At 37.5% G+C, this 18,386-nt stretch overlaps 1 protein-coding gene across 5 annotated transcripts in view; it reads right to left on the minus strand.

The window, feature by feature from the left end:
• Positions 1-408: 408 nt before the first annotated feature.
• Positions 409-18,386, minus strand: part of LOC119573310 (E3 ubiquitin-protein ligase KCMF1-like) — a 38,035-nt gene continuing 20,057 nt past the window's right edge. Inside the window, exons 3-8 of one of the 5 annotated variants that reach the window (XM_037920504.1) lie at positions 15,809-15,948; positions 14,460-14,567; positions 12,329-12,423; positions 11,585-11,681; positions 5,668-5,939; positions 409-4,162 (exon numbers count right to left, since the gene is read on the minus strand). In XM_037920504.1, the coding sequence (XP_037776432.1) occupies positions 3,547-4,162; positions 5,668-5,939; positions 11,585-11,681; positions 12,329-12,423; positions 14,460-14,567; positions 15,809-15,948 (1,328 nt within the window). In that variant the 3' untranslated portion in view covers positions 409-3,546. Of the gene's footprint in view, positions 4,163-5,667; positions 5,958-11,491; positions 11,682-12,328; positions 12,424-14,459; positions 14,568-15,808; positions 15,949-18,386 lie in introns of all 5 variants that reach the window. The other 4 variants (XM_037920486.1, XM_037920477.1, XM_037920512.1 and 1 more) reach the window with 4 other exon arrangements.

Below are 18,386 nucleotides of genomic sequence, written 5' to 3' on the forward strand. Positions count from 1 at the left end.
CACTCCAAGAGCATCACAACATGAAAACTACAATTAAGGGGAAAAAAATCATTATCAATATTAATAATTATAAAAACATCATTCACCATAAATAAAACTAATCATGAGTAACATATGGGTGAAAGAGAACATTTATGCAGGAAAATTCCACTCATCAGATTTGTAAAAATTAGCATAGTTTATTGATAACAGCACTTATATTCTTTCCAAAACCCTGAATGAATAAATACAATGTTATCTCTGTAAAAAGTATATACAAGTAATACCTCTTGAGGAATAAGGGGAATCCAAAAATAAATAAAATAATGAGAAATGTCACTCTCAGAACAACATATTCCACTTTCATTAGAAATCCATTTTACTATGTATCTTTTCAAGTTCAATTTGTGATAATCAAAACTGAAACCAATAAATTAATACAGCTTTAATGTCCCATTGCTATTCAGCATTAACAATACAGTTCTGGCTTCTAGCACCCGTTTAAGAAAAAGTAACGAGTGTCCACCATGTGAAAACAAGCTTATGGGTTATACGAGATGGATTCACATACAAGGCATCATTTCTGGGGAAAAAAGTAAAGAAACTAACCTGACAACTGCTTTTTAGGTAGAATACTGAAAAACATTAACACAACTGCCTCTATGTGTAAAGTTGTTGCAAGTATGTTAAAGTGCACAGCAATATTTGAAAGTGAATATGAAGTGGGAGTCTAGGAAACATGCAAATAATATGAGAGGTCCAAGCACTATCAAATGCTACATAAAGAAATTTCTATGACCCTATTTAAATGGCAAGATGTGTATAAACAAACCTTTGTATACTAGAATTATAAATATATACATATTTATGCAAATGGATGTGCATTTCATGTATGGATACACACGCATATACAGATACACACAGCCAAACATCTGTTTTCTTTACACAGGCACCATTTGGAAATCAACATCCATAGAAATACTACTTTTTTCATCTAGTCAACACATTGGCAAGCTGTTCCCTCTGCAAACAGTTAAGGTATGGGGTTAAATAACGGAATACCATTGATGCAAGGCTAACTGAAATCATGTGTTACACGAAGAGTCATCAGTTGGTAGAAAATGATGACAGTGATTTGGCGACTGAAATTAACTGGTAAGCTTAAACTGAACCACTTAACTACTTAATTGCTCCTTAGATTCACGTATTTGGGAAACAATATAGATACAGAAGAAAACATTCTACTACTGCATGTGAAACTATTACATAACTTTCATATTATGTAGTAGCTACTGTATTGTTTGTGCATCAAAACAATTTTAAATACAAACATACTAAGTATCTCAACTTCAGAAAAGCAAAAAAATATGGATTTTCCTAAAATAATTGTCTCCCAATATGTAACGTAATGATTTAACCTTGCCACTCATTCTCATTTATTGATAAACCAGAAAAAAATCCTCCAGTCCTACAACTGAGACTTCCAACACATCATAAAGGGTGAGACAGTCCATAGTTTGCTAAGCTCTATTAAATAAATGCATTCTTTACTAAATCACGTTCCCATAAACAAAAGTATTTATGATTTATTTATATTCCATGAGAGTTAAGGAATATGGCATTCAAATCAGCAACCAGTTCTTTATCTCTCTCTACTAATGATTATTACCACTGTTACCAACACATATAACAGACTTTAACATCATAATCATACCCAAGGGCACATTATGATACCAACGATCAAACTGATAGCAATAAAAACATAAATACTTATATATCTACAACAATAGCATAAATAATCTGCATAAAATCTGCAACAGTATATATTTCTGATTCCTGTCACCGATGTAGGTAATAATAAATCTAATAAGGATTTCTAATAGTCAATCAGAGGAAGCATGGAAAGAAATGAGAAATTGTAATCAGAGACATCTATTTTCAATAATGCTTTACAGTGTATGTTCTTTTTTATTTCAATGTACAATAACAATGAAGAGAATATAAGCCATAATTTTCCATATCAACTGTAAACCCTTCATTTCCACATATATTGTCCGCTAATGTGTGCCTCGTGTACTTCTCCAATAACCTTGGATTCCATGCGTTTGCGGATTGGGAAATGCATATTAGGCTGACCTATTTGGCCCAAATTGCTGATCTAGTCACAAAATACAACTGCTCTTTATATATATAAAAAAAAGAGATGAGCTTAAAAGTACATACAACTTTTATTCATAAACATTCCCAAAAAATGTTAAAACATATTAGCTCATCTGTGCTATGATGTATATCTGGAGAGAAAAAAAAGGAAAAAAAAAAAAAAAAAAAAAGAAAGAAAAAAAACTTTCTTGGTTTTTATGATCATCCATCTGTAGAATAATTTGAGTGTGCCATGAAACATCACAAGACAGCCTAGCATGAGACGGTAAAAGTGACATTTCTTGCACCCAGGAACATCCTCTCTCTATGTTGCTTTCTTTTATTACAGGTTTTATTACTTTTCACTTCCTTAAGATCGAATTACTTGTTATTGATTAAGTATCATTGTGACTTTGAAGCAATTTCTAATGAACTGCTTGTAATTGAAAATCCCTGGGGGTCACAGAACATTTGTGATTTCACCTAAAAAATGCTACATGTGGATTCTGGCATGGCTTCCAACTACTACTGATGGCAAGAAATGATGGGTAACAAGCTAAGTGGCACTGTATGTGCCTGCATCCTAGTTCAGTTTAAAAGTTCTCAGCTCTCAGAGCACTGGGGAAAAATGGTATGGCTTCCAAATAACTTATTTTATAACACGTCTCACACTAGGCTGCAAGAGAGTGACCCATTATCATCTTACCAAAGCAAAGTGAAGCTCTATAATAAGAATTACTTACTGTTATATCATTTGCAACAAAAAGTACAATTTGTAAATATTCCAAACACTATTTGGGCAAAAATCTTCAAAATCTATTTATGTCAGCAAAAACCACATGGAAGAAAAAAAGAAGAAAAAAAAAGAAATCAAACCTAATACTCAATTTGAAATATATATTACAAAGGAACTAGTTCTGAGTGATTCTGGTTATCAAGGATGGGGAAGGAACAGTACTGAGGACAATGCCAATATTGTGATTTCATGATTGGTTAGGGTAAAGCTATGCAGTATTATGAAGGCCTGAACATATTTTATACACAGCAACCTGGCATGCTTAAACAGCATGCAATATGTACATATTAATTCATCTTGGCACCAGGGGCCCCCTTTTTTCTCATCTGCCAGTCTGCCAAGCCAGCCTGTCTTCTTGCTGTCTTGATCACTTTCACTGACTGTGGCACAAATGACTATACATCACCAGACACACACCCAGACACAACTTTTTCCAACCACATCCATTAACTGATACATTCACACCCAAGCCAAAACTGTTAGCAGAACTTTATTGTAAGTTCTGAATCCTGCCTGCCTCTTTGGTCTGGCTGGCTACAGGCAGGTACAAGGGTGGCAGGGACAAGGGTGGCAAGGGCAAGGTTCGTTGGCATCAGGAAGGCCTTCTGGTGCTGGACTAGACTCTGCGGGTACTAGTGAGGTGGTGGAGGCTCTGTGGCGCGGCCTTCTACTCCACGTACTAACTTCCTGCGGGCTGCGCCCGGGGACACTGAGCCCCCCGACGCTCGACCCCTCCCGGGGCCCCCCACTGGAGAAACGGCCACCGTTCCCGTCCCTGTTAATGGCCGTGATACCACCCCTCCTCCATTTGACTGCTGCTGTTGTTGATGTTGCTGCTGCTGATTTGCCGGACTAGATCGAGCTACAACAACACCCTTGGCCCCCTTGACAGACTTCATTGAAGTAGTGGTCTTGGACTGGGTCATAGCTAGGAGCTGTGTGTTAGTCTGGGTATTGGTTGTGTTTGTGGTATTGGAGGGGACTTGAGTGCTAGTAGAGGTCTGAGTCGACACGTCTGATGATGCTACACCCTTCGGGGCCTTCTCACTATCACCTTTACTACAGTCCTTCCCATGTGACATTTCACTTCCTGTCCTGCCAAGGGTAGATGCCAGGACCCCTCCTTCCTCCATGACTCCGTGGCTTAGGCTTAGGTCGCAAAGGGTGGACAGTAACAGTTCCTGGACAAACCCTGCTCTATCACTGCTCCCAGTGCCAGTATCTGTCTCACTCTCACTGTCTCCAAGCCTAAAGAAACAAATGATAAGGGAAAAATAAATTGTGAAAATTCATTGTATTATATCAAATTATCTAAAATAATTATGCTAATTCCCTAAAAAAAATCTTTCTTATGAGTTATAAAAATTCAGCTAAAGTACATCAAACTTTACCCTTGATATAGAAGAAATTAATTCATGCTATGCTACATATTCACAATTAAATTAATTCATTAGATCAAAAACTCTTTTTTTGACAGAATATCTGTTCTACACCACACTACTAACACAAATAGAGTAGATGCATACAGACCAGTTCTGTTACAAATACATTTATAATTATGAAGGCAATCTTAAATTTACTTAATATTTCTTTAATCTAAATCATTATAGACTGAGGAGGGAGAAATTCAAAATTAAAGGAGTCTCCACTTCACATCAACCAGCTTCATGAGGAATGCATCCAAGGAAAACTTACCATGGCACATTCAATCATGCTGCTATATAACAAAACTTCTGATTGGCTGCACACACTTGTTCAAATACAAGTATTACATAATACAAAAACAAATTACATAAATTATGATAATAAAGATTATAACATTAACCCCAAGTACATTATACCAAATAGAGACACTTTCAATGCTTCTATTGAGAGAAGCAAAAAAAATCAAAGTATCTCTTGTAAAACATCCTCACAGGCACAAATGGGATGGAAGGGGAAGGGGAAGGAAAGGAAGAGAGGGGTAGGGGTAGGGGTAGGGGGAAGGAGGAGTGAGAGAAAGAGGGAGGGAGAGAGGGAGGGAGGGAGGGAGGGAGGAGAGAGGAGAAAGGGAAAGGAGAAAGGGAAAGGGAAAGGGAAGGGAAAGGGAAGGGAAAGGGAAAGGGAAGGGAAAGGGAAGGGAGGGAAAGGGAAAGGGAAAGGGAAAGGGAAAGGGAAAGGGAAAGGAAAGGGAAAGGGAAAGGGAAAAGGGAAAGGGAAAGGGAAAGGAAGAGAGAGAAGAGAATGAGAATGAGAAAGAGAATGAGATGAGAATGAGAATGAGAAGAGAGAGAATGAGAAGGAATGAGAATGAGAATGAGAAATGAGAAGAGAAAGAGAAAAGAGAAAGAGAAAGAGAAAGAGAAAGAGAAAGATAAAAAAAAGGGAAAGGGAAAGGGATAGGGAAAGGGAAAGGGAAAGGGAAAGGGAAAGGGAAAGGGAAAGGGAAAGGGAAAGGGGAAGGGAAAGAGAAAGAGAAAGAGAAAGAGAAAGAGAAAAGGAGAAAGAAAGAGAAAGAGAAAGATAAAAAAAGGGAAAGGGAAAGGGAAAGGGAAAGGGAAAGGGAAAGGGAAAGGGAAAGGGAAAGGGAAAGGGAAAGGGAAAGGGAAAGGGAAGGGGAAGGGGAAGGGGAAGGAAAATGAGGAGGAGAAAGAGCAGGAGGAGAAAGAGCAGGAGAAAGAGAGAGAGAGAGATAAATCCTACCAAACAGGAAAGCCAAAGGTTCACCATAGGTTTTACACAGCACACATGGCTAATCCAAAGAGCTCTCTCACCTTGCCAGGAGATACTGTGACTGTGGTTGCGAGTGGGATGTGGGCTGGACTAGTAGCGGAGGAGGCTGGTGGTGGGTCGTCACCACATTCGCTGTGCTGCTCGACCCAAGGTTGACCATGACTCCACTGTGACTACCGCTGCCCCCTCCCCCTCCGCTGCCCCCTCCGCCCCCTCCACTCCCTCCACCGCTATTCGATGCGCTTCCACTTGCCCCGCTGCCAACCCCTCCAGTGCTGGGACCTCCACCACGTCTAGGAAGTCGCTCCAACTGCTGACGAAGACCAGCAGCCTGTAAGTCATTGCCTCCGTGAACTTGGGATGGAAGATTTTTTTGTTGTTTTTTTTCTTTTTTTAATCATTACTGCCAATGTGTGAGAAGAGGAAAACATTTGGGAAGAAGGAGTTAAAACAAAATTGCAAAGATACTAAGTTACTACTGTTTTCTTTCCCTCAGCAAAAAATGAAGTAAACTATAAATATCTAAAGTGAGCCTTATAGTTTACATGCATTTTTTGTTCTTGGCAGCAAAAATCTACTCATCCTTTGTTCAGCTCATCCTATGGTAGCCAGAGCATTCGACATTTGACAACAGGCATTCTTTATGCATAGATCATTTATGAGAAAAGAAATGTTCCTTTCTCACATTTGTATGTTCCTTTTCCACATCAAACAGTAAATTAAACATAAATAAATAAGGAAATAAATAATTAGAAAAAAAAGAGAATAAATGAACATATAATACAATGAAATACATCAATAAATAATGAAAAAAGTATTAATACATAAAAATAATAGAGTGTCACTAAAATAAATAATAAAAATGTAGTGAAAACAGACCCATCATTTACACACTTACAACCCTTTGTAACCCTTTGTAAACCTGTGCATCAAAACCTAAATACCTTGTGGGTGATGATAGAAGACAATCCAAAGCAGAGTATCAGAATTGCTACAATATTATGCTAATATCCAGATGAGCCACAGAAAAGGTTTTCTTGTTATTTATGGCATAGTCAAATGAAGCAAATGGGGTAAGTATTAATTAATAATTTACAATTTTCATGCTAACATCCACTGTAATTAATGGCTATTAACAGCTAAGTCAAATGATTAATTGAAACCAAACCTCCCTTAGCCAAAGAAAAATTGCCTTCTTTATGCCATCAATCTTCTATTTTTACATACATCTATAATCACTACACAAAAAAATAGGTCCTATGATTTTACATATTCCGAACAAAATCTAATCCTATCAAACTTTTAGCATCAGTAATAAAACTTCCTGCTTTTCCAGTAAAGGTGAAATTTTACATGTCAGTTTCTATAATGGCTAGGGTCAAGAATAATCACTCAAACTCTATGGTCTTGGGATGGCATGTACATACATCCCATGTCCACTATGATTTTAGTTTACTAGTTTTTCTTTAGCATACAGATGGTTTCAAAAGTACCAAGTCACTAAGGAGTGAATTTCTAAACACATCTGATCTCACCTGTTTACCCTTTTCCTTTATTTATTTATTTTCAAGCAGTACTGTTTATAACATTATAATTATAATAATGTTAGTAACAATAATAACAATAACAGTATTAGGAAAAAAATCCAAAAAATTACAGAAATGAGGAGTCAGCTGAGGTTACATATGCCTACTAATTGACTCCTAGGAGCCATCCACCTGTAAAGAAAATTCCTGAAAGGAAACTGCAGTGGACAGTGCATATCCCCACTGAAAATGGGTTAAATAATTGAAAGATACAGTTATAGTTTCCTTCTTATTACAACCAGACATTCTCAAGTTTCAGTATCTGTTTCAAAAACATTCATTTCATTTAGAGAGGTCTGACTTAAGATAACACTGATGCATTTCATGGCTATATACCAAGTGAATTTCATAACTCCTCCTTTGTTTTTTTGTTTTTTACCACTTTTGCTTTAATTCTGCTGTACTGATTCCAAAAATCACACATTTATAAAAGAGTTACCAGTTAGCTAGATTAGGTGCAGGGCTTATTTGCCAAACTACTTTGGACATTTATTGTAGTATACTCAAAAGGTTCCCTTCAATTAGACTTCTATTAGAAAGTGGAAACATGAGAAAATAAGACAATGAAAGAGTAAAATGCAGTCATAAAGGGAGAATCAGAGAAAACAGGCACAATTTCTGGACTTCTGAATTCATTCTTTCACCTTGTCATACTATGAAACTATAAATGCGGAAGCTAATATTTCCTTTTTTGGTAAAGCAACATTAAAAATCCAGAATTGGGAGACTACATTCTTTACTAAATTGGAAGAAAACATTTTTTCACTAATGTCTGTTTCATATATATAGTAAAAGTTTTCTTTTAATGAATACCTTTATATCATATATGCAATATTTCTCTTTATAGACTAGAACTTTCTGATTACATTTCCAGTTCCTTGCAAATTAAAAGGAACTGCACAGCATCTGTAAATATTGCCACGGTTTGCATCCAAAGTAGGAATAAATAAAATGACTCTTCTAACTGTCAATGCAGGCTGCAACAACTCTACTGTCCAGTAAGACACTTTCTCACAAAGATGGATTTGGCATGGCCAGGGCAACTCTTTCCACTAGGGGCTTTATTCAAACCAAAGCCTGGACATCTGCACCTTTCACTGAAGGCAGGGGTTATGAGATATCTTTGTTTTTGTGTAAGTTCCAGAAACACCAGGAAGTGGTGACATCCTGTCTCATTGTGCACCTCAGCACATGCATTTACACTCACTCACTCATACTCAAAACATTAACATAAACACTGATAAAAACAAGCAACACACACACACACACACACACGCACACACACACACACACACACACACACAAGCAACACACAACACAACACACCACACACACCACACACAACCACAACACACACACACACACACACACACACACACACACACACACACACACACAAGCAAACCACACACACACACACCACACAACACACACACCACACCACACACACACACACAACAACACACACAAGCAAACTTACACACAAAAGCAAACACACACACACACACACACACCCACACACCATACAACACCACAAACTGGACCCACACAACGAACAGCCACACAGTGTGAATGAGTACCAGTGCAAATGTGAGCTCCAATGTGAATGTGAGTGCTAGTGTGAAAAGTGCCAGCATGTGAGTGGTGTGATGTGGTGTGTGGTGTGTTGGTGGTGTGGGGTTTTGGGTGGTGTGTTGGTGTGGTGTGTTGTGGTGTGTGTGTGTGTGGTGGGTGGTGTGGTGTGTGTGTGGTGTTGGTGTGTGTGTGTGTGTGTGGTGTGTGTGTGTGTGTGTGTGGGTGTGTTGTGTGTGTGTGTGTGTGTGGTGTGTGTGTGTTGTGTGGGTGTGTGTGTGTGTGTTTGTGTGTGTGTGTGTGTTTGTGTGTTGTGTGTGTGTCTGTGTGTGTGGTGTGTGTGTGTGTGTGTGTGTGTGTGGTGTGTGTGTGTGTGTGAGTGCCAGTGTGTGTGTGAGTGCCAGTGTGTGTGTGAGTGCCAGTGTGTGTGTGAGTGCCAGTGTGTGTGTGAGAGTGCCAGTGTGTGTGTGAGTGCCAGGATATAAGTGAGTGCCAGGATATAAGTCAGTGCCAATGTATATGTGAGGGCCAGTGTGAATGAGTACCTGTGCCAATGTGATTGCCAGCGTATTTGCGAGAGCCAGTGTGAATGTGAGTGCCAGGGACAGTACTAGAGAGTGAGAATGTAAAAGTGTAAAGGTGTGAAAGTGTGATTGTGAGTGTGAAGCTGAGAGTACGGGTGAGACTGACAGTAACAGTCTACCTACTTAATAAATATAAATGCACATGAACAAACATGAATCTAGTAAGTTGTTCTAAGGTCAACATAATGAAATCTACAACATTATCAATGGAAAATAAATAGAAACAGAGAAACTTTAAACAAAAGCATATTTAACTGAAACTGAGAGGTCAAATATATCAAATAACAAAGAAACCACATTAAGTTAGTCTGCAATGACTTGTTACCACCACCCATTTTCAAAGTTAAAAGAATAAGAGATATCAAAGATACAGACAATACAGAAGAGAACAAAAAATCCAATCTAAAAACTATCAATGCAGTTATTGGGGTTAAGAAGACTTGTAAGAGGCAGTAAACCCACGTGCAAGCAATTCTGTTCATCACTAACTGTATACATATGATTACACAAGGAAACATATTACACAAAAATCACACATTAGATTAGTACATGCCTACAGATCTAACAAACCTGATATCAAACCAGGTCTCAGCCTCTTTTCTTCAATATCAACCCTGTTTCTCAACCCTTTTCCGGACGGGTCATGTGTACAAGTGTCATTAAATACTGCTTGGTCTGTGGGGTACGGCTGTACGTGTGGCAACATGCCAGAGCGCGTGGAGCAGAACGTTCTGCTTCATGTAGCAGACTCCCATGCCCAGTGTCTAGCCGTTGCCAGAAATCACCAGAGCTTATTACGCTCAGAGATTTCTGTTACCCGTTAGTGTGGGGTTAAACTTAAGGGCTAAAGCTCTTACTTTTCTGAAAATCCCCTTCGAACACACCAAATACAATGAGAAGTCCAAACACTAGCCACTTCAGTCCCAAACATACACCGAGAGGTATCATTCTAGGTAAATTCTGACTATAGAAATTATCTGCCTTGATAACTAGGGCCATTTCACTTAGGTAAATGGGGTCCTCATAGTGGGGAAAAAATACCAGAACAACTATGACTAACCCCAGCAAATACATAACTATCTACGAAGTGAAGCGAATATGTTGTATTAATTGAATAGATTCTTAAAAAACAAATGTCAAAAATGCTGGAAAACAAATGCCATAAGAAATAAGAAATTTATACTAGGTACATCACATGTAAGGTAAAACAAAAATGACTCATGTAAAGTAAGAGAGAGAAAACATATACATAAAGACTAGCATGAGATTATCACTAACACAAAACAAAGGCAAGATGACATGTCCAACAAAATGACTTAAAAAACTGAAAAAGGATAAGCAGACACAAAATCCCTATTCAGCCACATCATAAAGATAAATAAAAACAAAAATTCAAGGAAGTGCACTCCATGTAAACAAAAGGGATGTTCAATCACATCATAGAATTGCAAATATGTGGTGTGATCAAATAACTGAGAATTTATCAATATTAATAAAGCATGTTCTGGAATAGTGATGAGGATGAGGTATAAAACTCACTATAGCTGTTTAAAGTTTCACAATATAAATAATAAATTAATGTCTGGTATCTTTCATAATTTTGGAGAATTACATGGAGATGCTTGACTCTAGTTTTTGTTATAAAAAAATATATATATATATATATATATATAAAAAAATCTTGAATTTCTACAAAGTAAAAAAAAAAAAAAAAAGAAAAAAAAAAAAAAAAAAAAAGACAATTAAGCTAGCCAACAGCAAAAGACTTTTTAGACATTCTGCATCATTACATTGCATTCACTGACAAAGCCTCACAGATATATAAGAATGCTTCCTATCTTTACAACAAGTGTTATTTTTTACTGTTAATCTTTGTGACAAATAATCCAATTAAGTTACATCTGAAGAATACTGAAGCATAAATAAATGTCTGAGTTTTCATTCCAGCAGGAAACAGGTAAAAGGCATCTAAGAACACTTGGGATATTATGCCTTTACAGAAAGGGTTTAAAAACACCCATTACAGCAAGTACGTGGTCCACAGGATATTCAAGAGGCTCAAACGCGATGCAGGGATTAAAATCAGTAACTCTTCAAGTGCAGAGCACTAAAGATCTAAAGACCTGGCTGGTTGGCTGGCCTGCTACCTGCTGCCGTTCTAACTGAATCTGCAACTGTTGCAGCTGTGAGGCAGCAGAAGAGGAGTTGTCACTTGCCGTGGCTCGACGCACTCCCGAAAGCTGCGAGAGTAACTCAGCAATGGGATCCATCGACTCGCGTGAAGATGGGGAAAACAGACCACTGCTGACACTCCTTTTAAGACAAGAACAAAATGATTTTATTAAAAACATTTCACAAAATATATATTCCTAAAGAAACAACATGAATTGAAAAAATAATTATATACCAAGTTAGACATAATATTAATATAGCTCAATTTAATATACAACAGAGGAGGAGGAGGAGGAGGAGGAGGAGGAGGAAGAGGAGGAGGAGGAGGAGAAGGAGGAGGAAGAGGAGGAGGAAGAGGAGGAGGAGGAGGAGGAGAAGGAGGAGGAAGAGGAGGAGGAGGAGGAGGAGGAGGAGGAGGAGGAGGAAGAGGAGGAGGAGGAGGAAGAGGAGGAGGATTAGGATTAGGATTAGGAGGAGGAGAAGGAGGAGGAGGAGGGGGGGGAGAAGGAGGATTAGGAGGATTAGGAGGATTAGGATTAGGAGGAGGAGGAGGAGGAGGAAAAAAGATACAAGGAAAAAGTAAAAGTAAAAGTATATTACAAAAACATAGAAAACAAAAAGGGAAAACAACAGAAGCAGCAAAGGCTAAAAAAAAAAAAAAAGGGAAACAGTATAAAATAATAATAACTAACATTATGAATGAAAAAAAAAAAAAATGAAGCCATCACAGAGAGGGGAAAAAGACCTTAACACAAAAAATGCTAACAATAAAAATAAACCATACATACCCAAACGTCATATTCCTTCTAGCTACGCCCCTCCCGATACCTCGGCCCTGGTGAGGTATTCTACGTACTCCATGACGTGATCCAGATGGTTCATCGTGAGAAATTGAGTTAAGGGGAAATATATGTATATATGTATTGATAAACATGTACATAAGACCAAGAGGGCTTAATCTATTGGATCTGGGTGCATTGTGGCTTGAGCATACACTAAAATCCAGGCATTAAGCTTGAGTGTCAACTATCCCAGGTGTGTGGCTTGTAGGCCCATCCCACACAAAGCTCATATGGTATTAAGACTGCTTGCTTCCTCTTTACAATACCTTTAAGCCTTTCTTCTGCAGACACATTTTGCTGCTTTGCTATTTTCTGATGTCTAGGTTTGTTATGCTGTCTCAATATGGAATTAGACTATTTTCATATTATCTTCCCAGGTAGTTTACACTCTGTGCAATAACAGTAACAAAGAATAACAATGTGTTATCTGTTACGTTCCAATATTTTTGTATCATTAAAATTTTCCATGACAATCCCTGCACCTCTGGTAACAGAGGAGAGGAACAGATTCCTGTCCTTCCAGATGGCCCTCTCCTAAGCATGACTCACAGCTGATACACTCCACTCTCATGCACCAGTGGAAACCCTGCAAGAGCTCAAAAGAGAGACCCTTCCTGAAGGCCTTCCTTCCTTCCTTCCCATCACCTGCCACTCTACAACAATTTTCCATGACAATATGTTCCCATCAACTGCTCCTCAACCAAATTTTTTTCTTCCAGATCCAATAGGCTAAACAAGTGAAAAAGCAATGATAACCAAAAACTATTTTTCTGTCTTACACTCATATTGCCAGCCATGCACATAGCCATGCACATAGCTGCAGACATATTGACATATTACTTTGTGTTTCTGCACAGCATCAATATTTTACAGAGAACTCATGTTTCCACCTCTTTCAAAGTTTTTTTTTTTTTTTTTTTTGCAATTACGTCCAACAACATCCTTGAACACCCTCTTCACACATGAAGAGATAGGACTGCACGACAGAGTGGAAGCTCCACTTGTTCCTTAAGGGACTCCGATCAAGGTGTTATGTGAGAGACTTCTGGTCCACTGATCCCATGATATCTTTGGCTGTATTATGAAGATGAAAACCAGGGATCAGTTCGATGCCTTGACCTCTGGGCTCCACTTTACAGACAACAAGGAGGAGCACGATGCAGAAGATTGACTGCGGAAGCTACAACTGGTGCTCAATGTCCTGGATGATCGCTTCCGATTCATTTTTTCTCTCCCCCAAAAAATCATGACTGAACAAGGGGCGTCATCATACAAGCGGGCAAGGCAGGGCCTGAAGGTCTACAATCTCTGCTCATCTGACAATTCTGAGGAAGGGTATATGGAGGCCTTCAAGATCTACACAGGGCAAGATCACAGAGAGTTCCCCACTAGCATGAAGATCATCATCAACCTGACGGAGGAGAAAGATCTGCTCGACAAGGGATACGAATTGCACACAGACAAATGGTATTCCTCCCCAGCTCTTTTCCAGTACCTGCAGGCCCAGAAGACCAGCGTTGTTAGTACAGTCCATACCAACATCAAGGGCATGCTTTTGGACCTGCAGCAGCTGCGCCGGAGACACATCATTTCGAGAGTACACTGACTGGAATGCTCTTCTTTAAGTGGGTGGACAAGCGTCTGGTGACAATGCTTTCCATCAACCACACCAGCAAGGTCACCACCCTGCCTTTCAACCACTGAGGGGTTAAGAGGTCAAAGCCCGAAGTTGTGGTTTCCAACAACAATGACATGTAAGGCATTGACCTATCGGATCAGCTGGTGCTGTTGTGCCTACCAGCCAGAAAAACCAAGTGGAACAAGAAAATTTTTTTTTTATCTGCTGCATATGACAGTCGTAAAGGCATATATGAGTCAGCATTACATATGTCTGCATGTGCTCATGTACCATTTGTAAATCTTACTCAATAAATAATCAACAAAGCAAGTCAGATCTACCTCTGAAACAAATTCATAGAAGAAAAATAGCAAAATTACATCAATCGCTTTTCTAATACATACAGAGAAATAAATATGAAAGTAAGTCTTTTTCAAAGCAATCAGCATAAAAGGATATAAGGTCCCTGGGAGCCCCTGAGCGGTGATCCAACGTGAGGTGAGCAGCAAAATCATCTGTAACATGATTGGGATCTCCCCCTGGCACAGATGCACATATTGGACACACCTGTTCAAAAGAAAATGAGAATCTTATAAGTAGTAGATCATTATATCATTAGATGAGCCGAACTTGCAGGACTGATACACTGATAATCATCATCAATTGGGAAATTATTTTTCTATTAATCCATTGTTGACAGGATGTCAAGACTGCAAGCCATTTCCATCGTCTTTTTATTTATTGGCTGTGTTTACACATAGATGGCTCTACAAATGCTTAACCCTTCAAAAAAGGGGGGATGTCCCTACATGGGACTATATTAGAGTGGGGGTTTACAGGCCATGGGCAACGGTCCCTTTTTTGGGGGCAGATGATCAGCACGAACATAGGGTGCCAACATGATCCCGGCAGCAGGACCTGGGCCACTATGAATACAGCCCAGGAGGGAGGGCTTTCGTATCGGGGAAACCACCCAGAGTCATTGGGTTAATCAATAAGAAGTCAATTACTTAGTCCTACTTAGCTCACATGTTTACCCTTTTCTTTGTTTTATTGGAAAACTTCTTTTTATTCTTAAATGTTTTAGTATTTAAAATAACTTTAACATCATTTAAAACTTTTTTTAAAAAAAATCCAAAAATTCAAGGAAAAGAAAATCACCTGGTAACACATAAGCTTACTAATTGGCTCTTGGTGGCTGAGCACTGGTAGAGCCATATCTGTGCAAACAAAGTATATAAAAGAAAATGCCAGTGGACAGTCTGATTAAACAGCATCAATTGGGTTAATTTATAAATGTGAATAATCAACTGCACAAACACTTTTTCCAAAAAATGATTAAGACTTTGTATGACAATTCACACTATAAACCACCTATTTCTGCCTTAACATGGGCATAAAAATGGGGTGCTGTAGTTGGCTGGGATACGTGAAGACTGGCCCCTGATCCTCCACTATAAAGATCACAGTTTAGGACCCGCCTGCCCTCGGTTGGGTAGCCCAAAGGGGTATCTGGTTGTAATAAACTGGGAAAACTACAGCAAAAACAAATAAAAGAGAGAGAAAGAGAGAGAAGCAATCTTCATCCTATTTCACCATGATATTTTCCTAGGACATTAACTCATTAACTAAAGGCAGAATCTGTCCATTCACAAACATCATGAATCTTGATAAGCTAATGATTCTTCAAGTTCACTATGTTCAATTTATATAACATTGTCATCAACCAAAGCCTGTGTAATGGTATAAAAATTGAAGGCAATAAGTACAGAAATTATCAGAACCATAATCTTCAAGGTATCCCTTACCACTTCGTATGCTGTGTCCGGATGGTCTGCTGTAACATGGTCCTGGAGAGAGGTTTCTGTATAGCCCATTTTCCCACAAAATGGACATGTTAAACTTTGAGGCTGGTCTGCTGAAAGTGCTTCCCCTCCATAATACACATCTGGAATAAGGAGAATTAAATTAGAGAGGATGAATTAATGATAACCAAATTTTAACTTTCCTCTTCCCCTGTGGTTCTGCAAGGTGCCCCAACGGTCGTGGGCTATTGAGAGGAAAACCCACCTAGGTGGGGTTTGTGGGCTAGCCCCAAAACTTGTATTTTGGTATCAAGATTTATCACCTCCCCTTTGCAAGGTTATTATATTACCTTTTTCATGCATAATCTTTTTTTCTTTTTTGCCATTTTCCAATATACATATATTTTTTATTTGATATGCTGTATGACAATGGTAACAGATTGTTTACCTTGCACTTTGTATCCTCTCTCTACAAAGTCTATATATAACTCTGTGCAATAAAAATAACAATAAGTAACATTTTGTCATTGGTGCAATTTTTTTTTCGTAATACTCAATTTTCCGTAAACCATCCTGTACTTCCAGTCATGCTGGGTAGGAATAGGATACTTTGAAAGAGTGTCCTCCCTGCAGCTAGTGGTCTTCCAGCCATGCTTTATGGATGGTACACTCCATACTTGTTTACCAATGGAAATAATGCTAGAGCCCATTCCTAAATGCTCACTGAGTTTAATCACCCCCCAAGAGCTTTGAGCATGTGTGGCAAGTCATGCACACCCCCCCCTTTTTCAGAAAAAATTTTTTCAGACAGTAATTCCTGCAACCCTTCAGTCAAAATTTTTCCATGGTGGCATATTCCCATCACTTGGCCCTCAGTCAATTTTTTTTCATGACATGGTCGTCAGATCACCTGGATCCAATGGGTCAGTTCCAAAATCTATAAAATAATAATAATAAATAAATAAATAAATAAAAAATAAATAATTAATTGTCTATATATCATTTGTATAAAACATTTACCTTCCTGAATTTGATGGTAACCAGAATATTTGTAAGTGATAAATGAGTACCAAAATTCACCTTGTAACAAATATTTCTAAAGCTTACAGAATTTCCTTATCAGTGCTGACTATATTCTTGACCTAAATGCATTTCATAACAACAAATAACAAATTCTGCCACATCCAGTACCTATCTCTAAGAGGTATACAACTCTTCTTGGTGAATGACAAGACAAAATTCACTTTTTCTTCTCCCTCTTCCCTTTTTACTTCTTCAGTTCAGAATGCTCTAATGACTAGCTCTGGGGATTAATATGGCAAAAAGTTCAAAGGTCATTCACTCCGCGGCAGGCCAACATCCACAGTAAGAGTCTGATAGAAATGTGTCTGAATATAGAAACTTTTATAGCACTGTTAAAAGAAAAAGTGTCCTGTGCCTAGTTTAAAGCTTTCATTACTACAAATTCTACAACTGTTATATCTTACTTTCCACTAAAATTACAATTAAATAGTTAATGATGAAAGAAAGAAAGAAATACTATATATGCGTCTAGATAGACTGATAGATAGACACACTGGTAGATCATGGTGGATCAGAATTAGAAATATAAATTCTTTTCAATTTTATTTCATTAGAGTGTTTCCAGTTTTTTATACAGCTTTGATATTGGTTTAAAGATGTTCAAGTATTTAGTCGGCACACATATGATAAATATGAAAATGATGAACACAAATTCAGTATAAAAGACCCCATTTCATTATCTTTCCATTTAAACAAAAACGTTTTTTTTATGATTTTTTTCAGGATAAATATAAAAAAATTAATAATAATAAATATAATAAAAATAAATATATAAAATATATATGTAATAATAAAAATAATAAAGGTAAAAAATAGAAAATGTAAATATGTATAAAGAATAGAATTTGGGAAATAGAAAAGAAAAATGTAAATAAGGAAAATGGGGAAAGATATAATAGAATTTAAGTAAAATAGAAAAAAATAATAAAATAAAGAAATAATAAGTAAAATAAAAAAAGTTTTAAATAAATAAAGGAAAAGGATTAAAAAGGAAAAAGTATATATAAGATAAATAGATAAAAAAGGAAAATAAATAAAGAAGAAAATTAATAAAATAAAAAAAAAAAAAATATTATAAAAAATAAAAAAAAAAATAATATAAAAATAAAATATAGAATAATTTTAATTTAATATAATAAAAATAATAATAAATATATATTTTATAATTTTTTAATAATAATATAAAATATTTAAATAAAAAAAAATAAAAAATATATATATAAAATTTAAATATATAATATAAATTTTAATATATATAGCACACACACACACCACACACACACACAACACCAAACATATAAATAAATTTTATATATATATGTGTGGGTGTGTGTGTGTGTGTGGGTTGTGTGGTGTGGGGGGGGGTTTGGGGGGGGGTGTGGGGGGGGGGGGGGGTGGAAAACCGGGAAAGGAACTGGGGACCCACCGTACTCACCCAAAGATCCCAAAAGAAAACACAATTAAGACAAGCGGACCAGGGGCCAGACAGAACCCACGT

This window comes from Penaeus monodon, chromosome 1 (assembly GCF_015228065.2).
Source record: "Penaeus monodon isolate SGIC_2016 chromosome 1, NSTDA_Pmon_1, whole genome shotgun sequence".
Classification (NCBI taxonomy): domain Eukaryota; kingdom Metazoa; phylum Arthropoda; class Malacostraca; order Decapoda; family Penaeidae; genus Penaeus; species Penaeus monodon.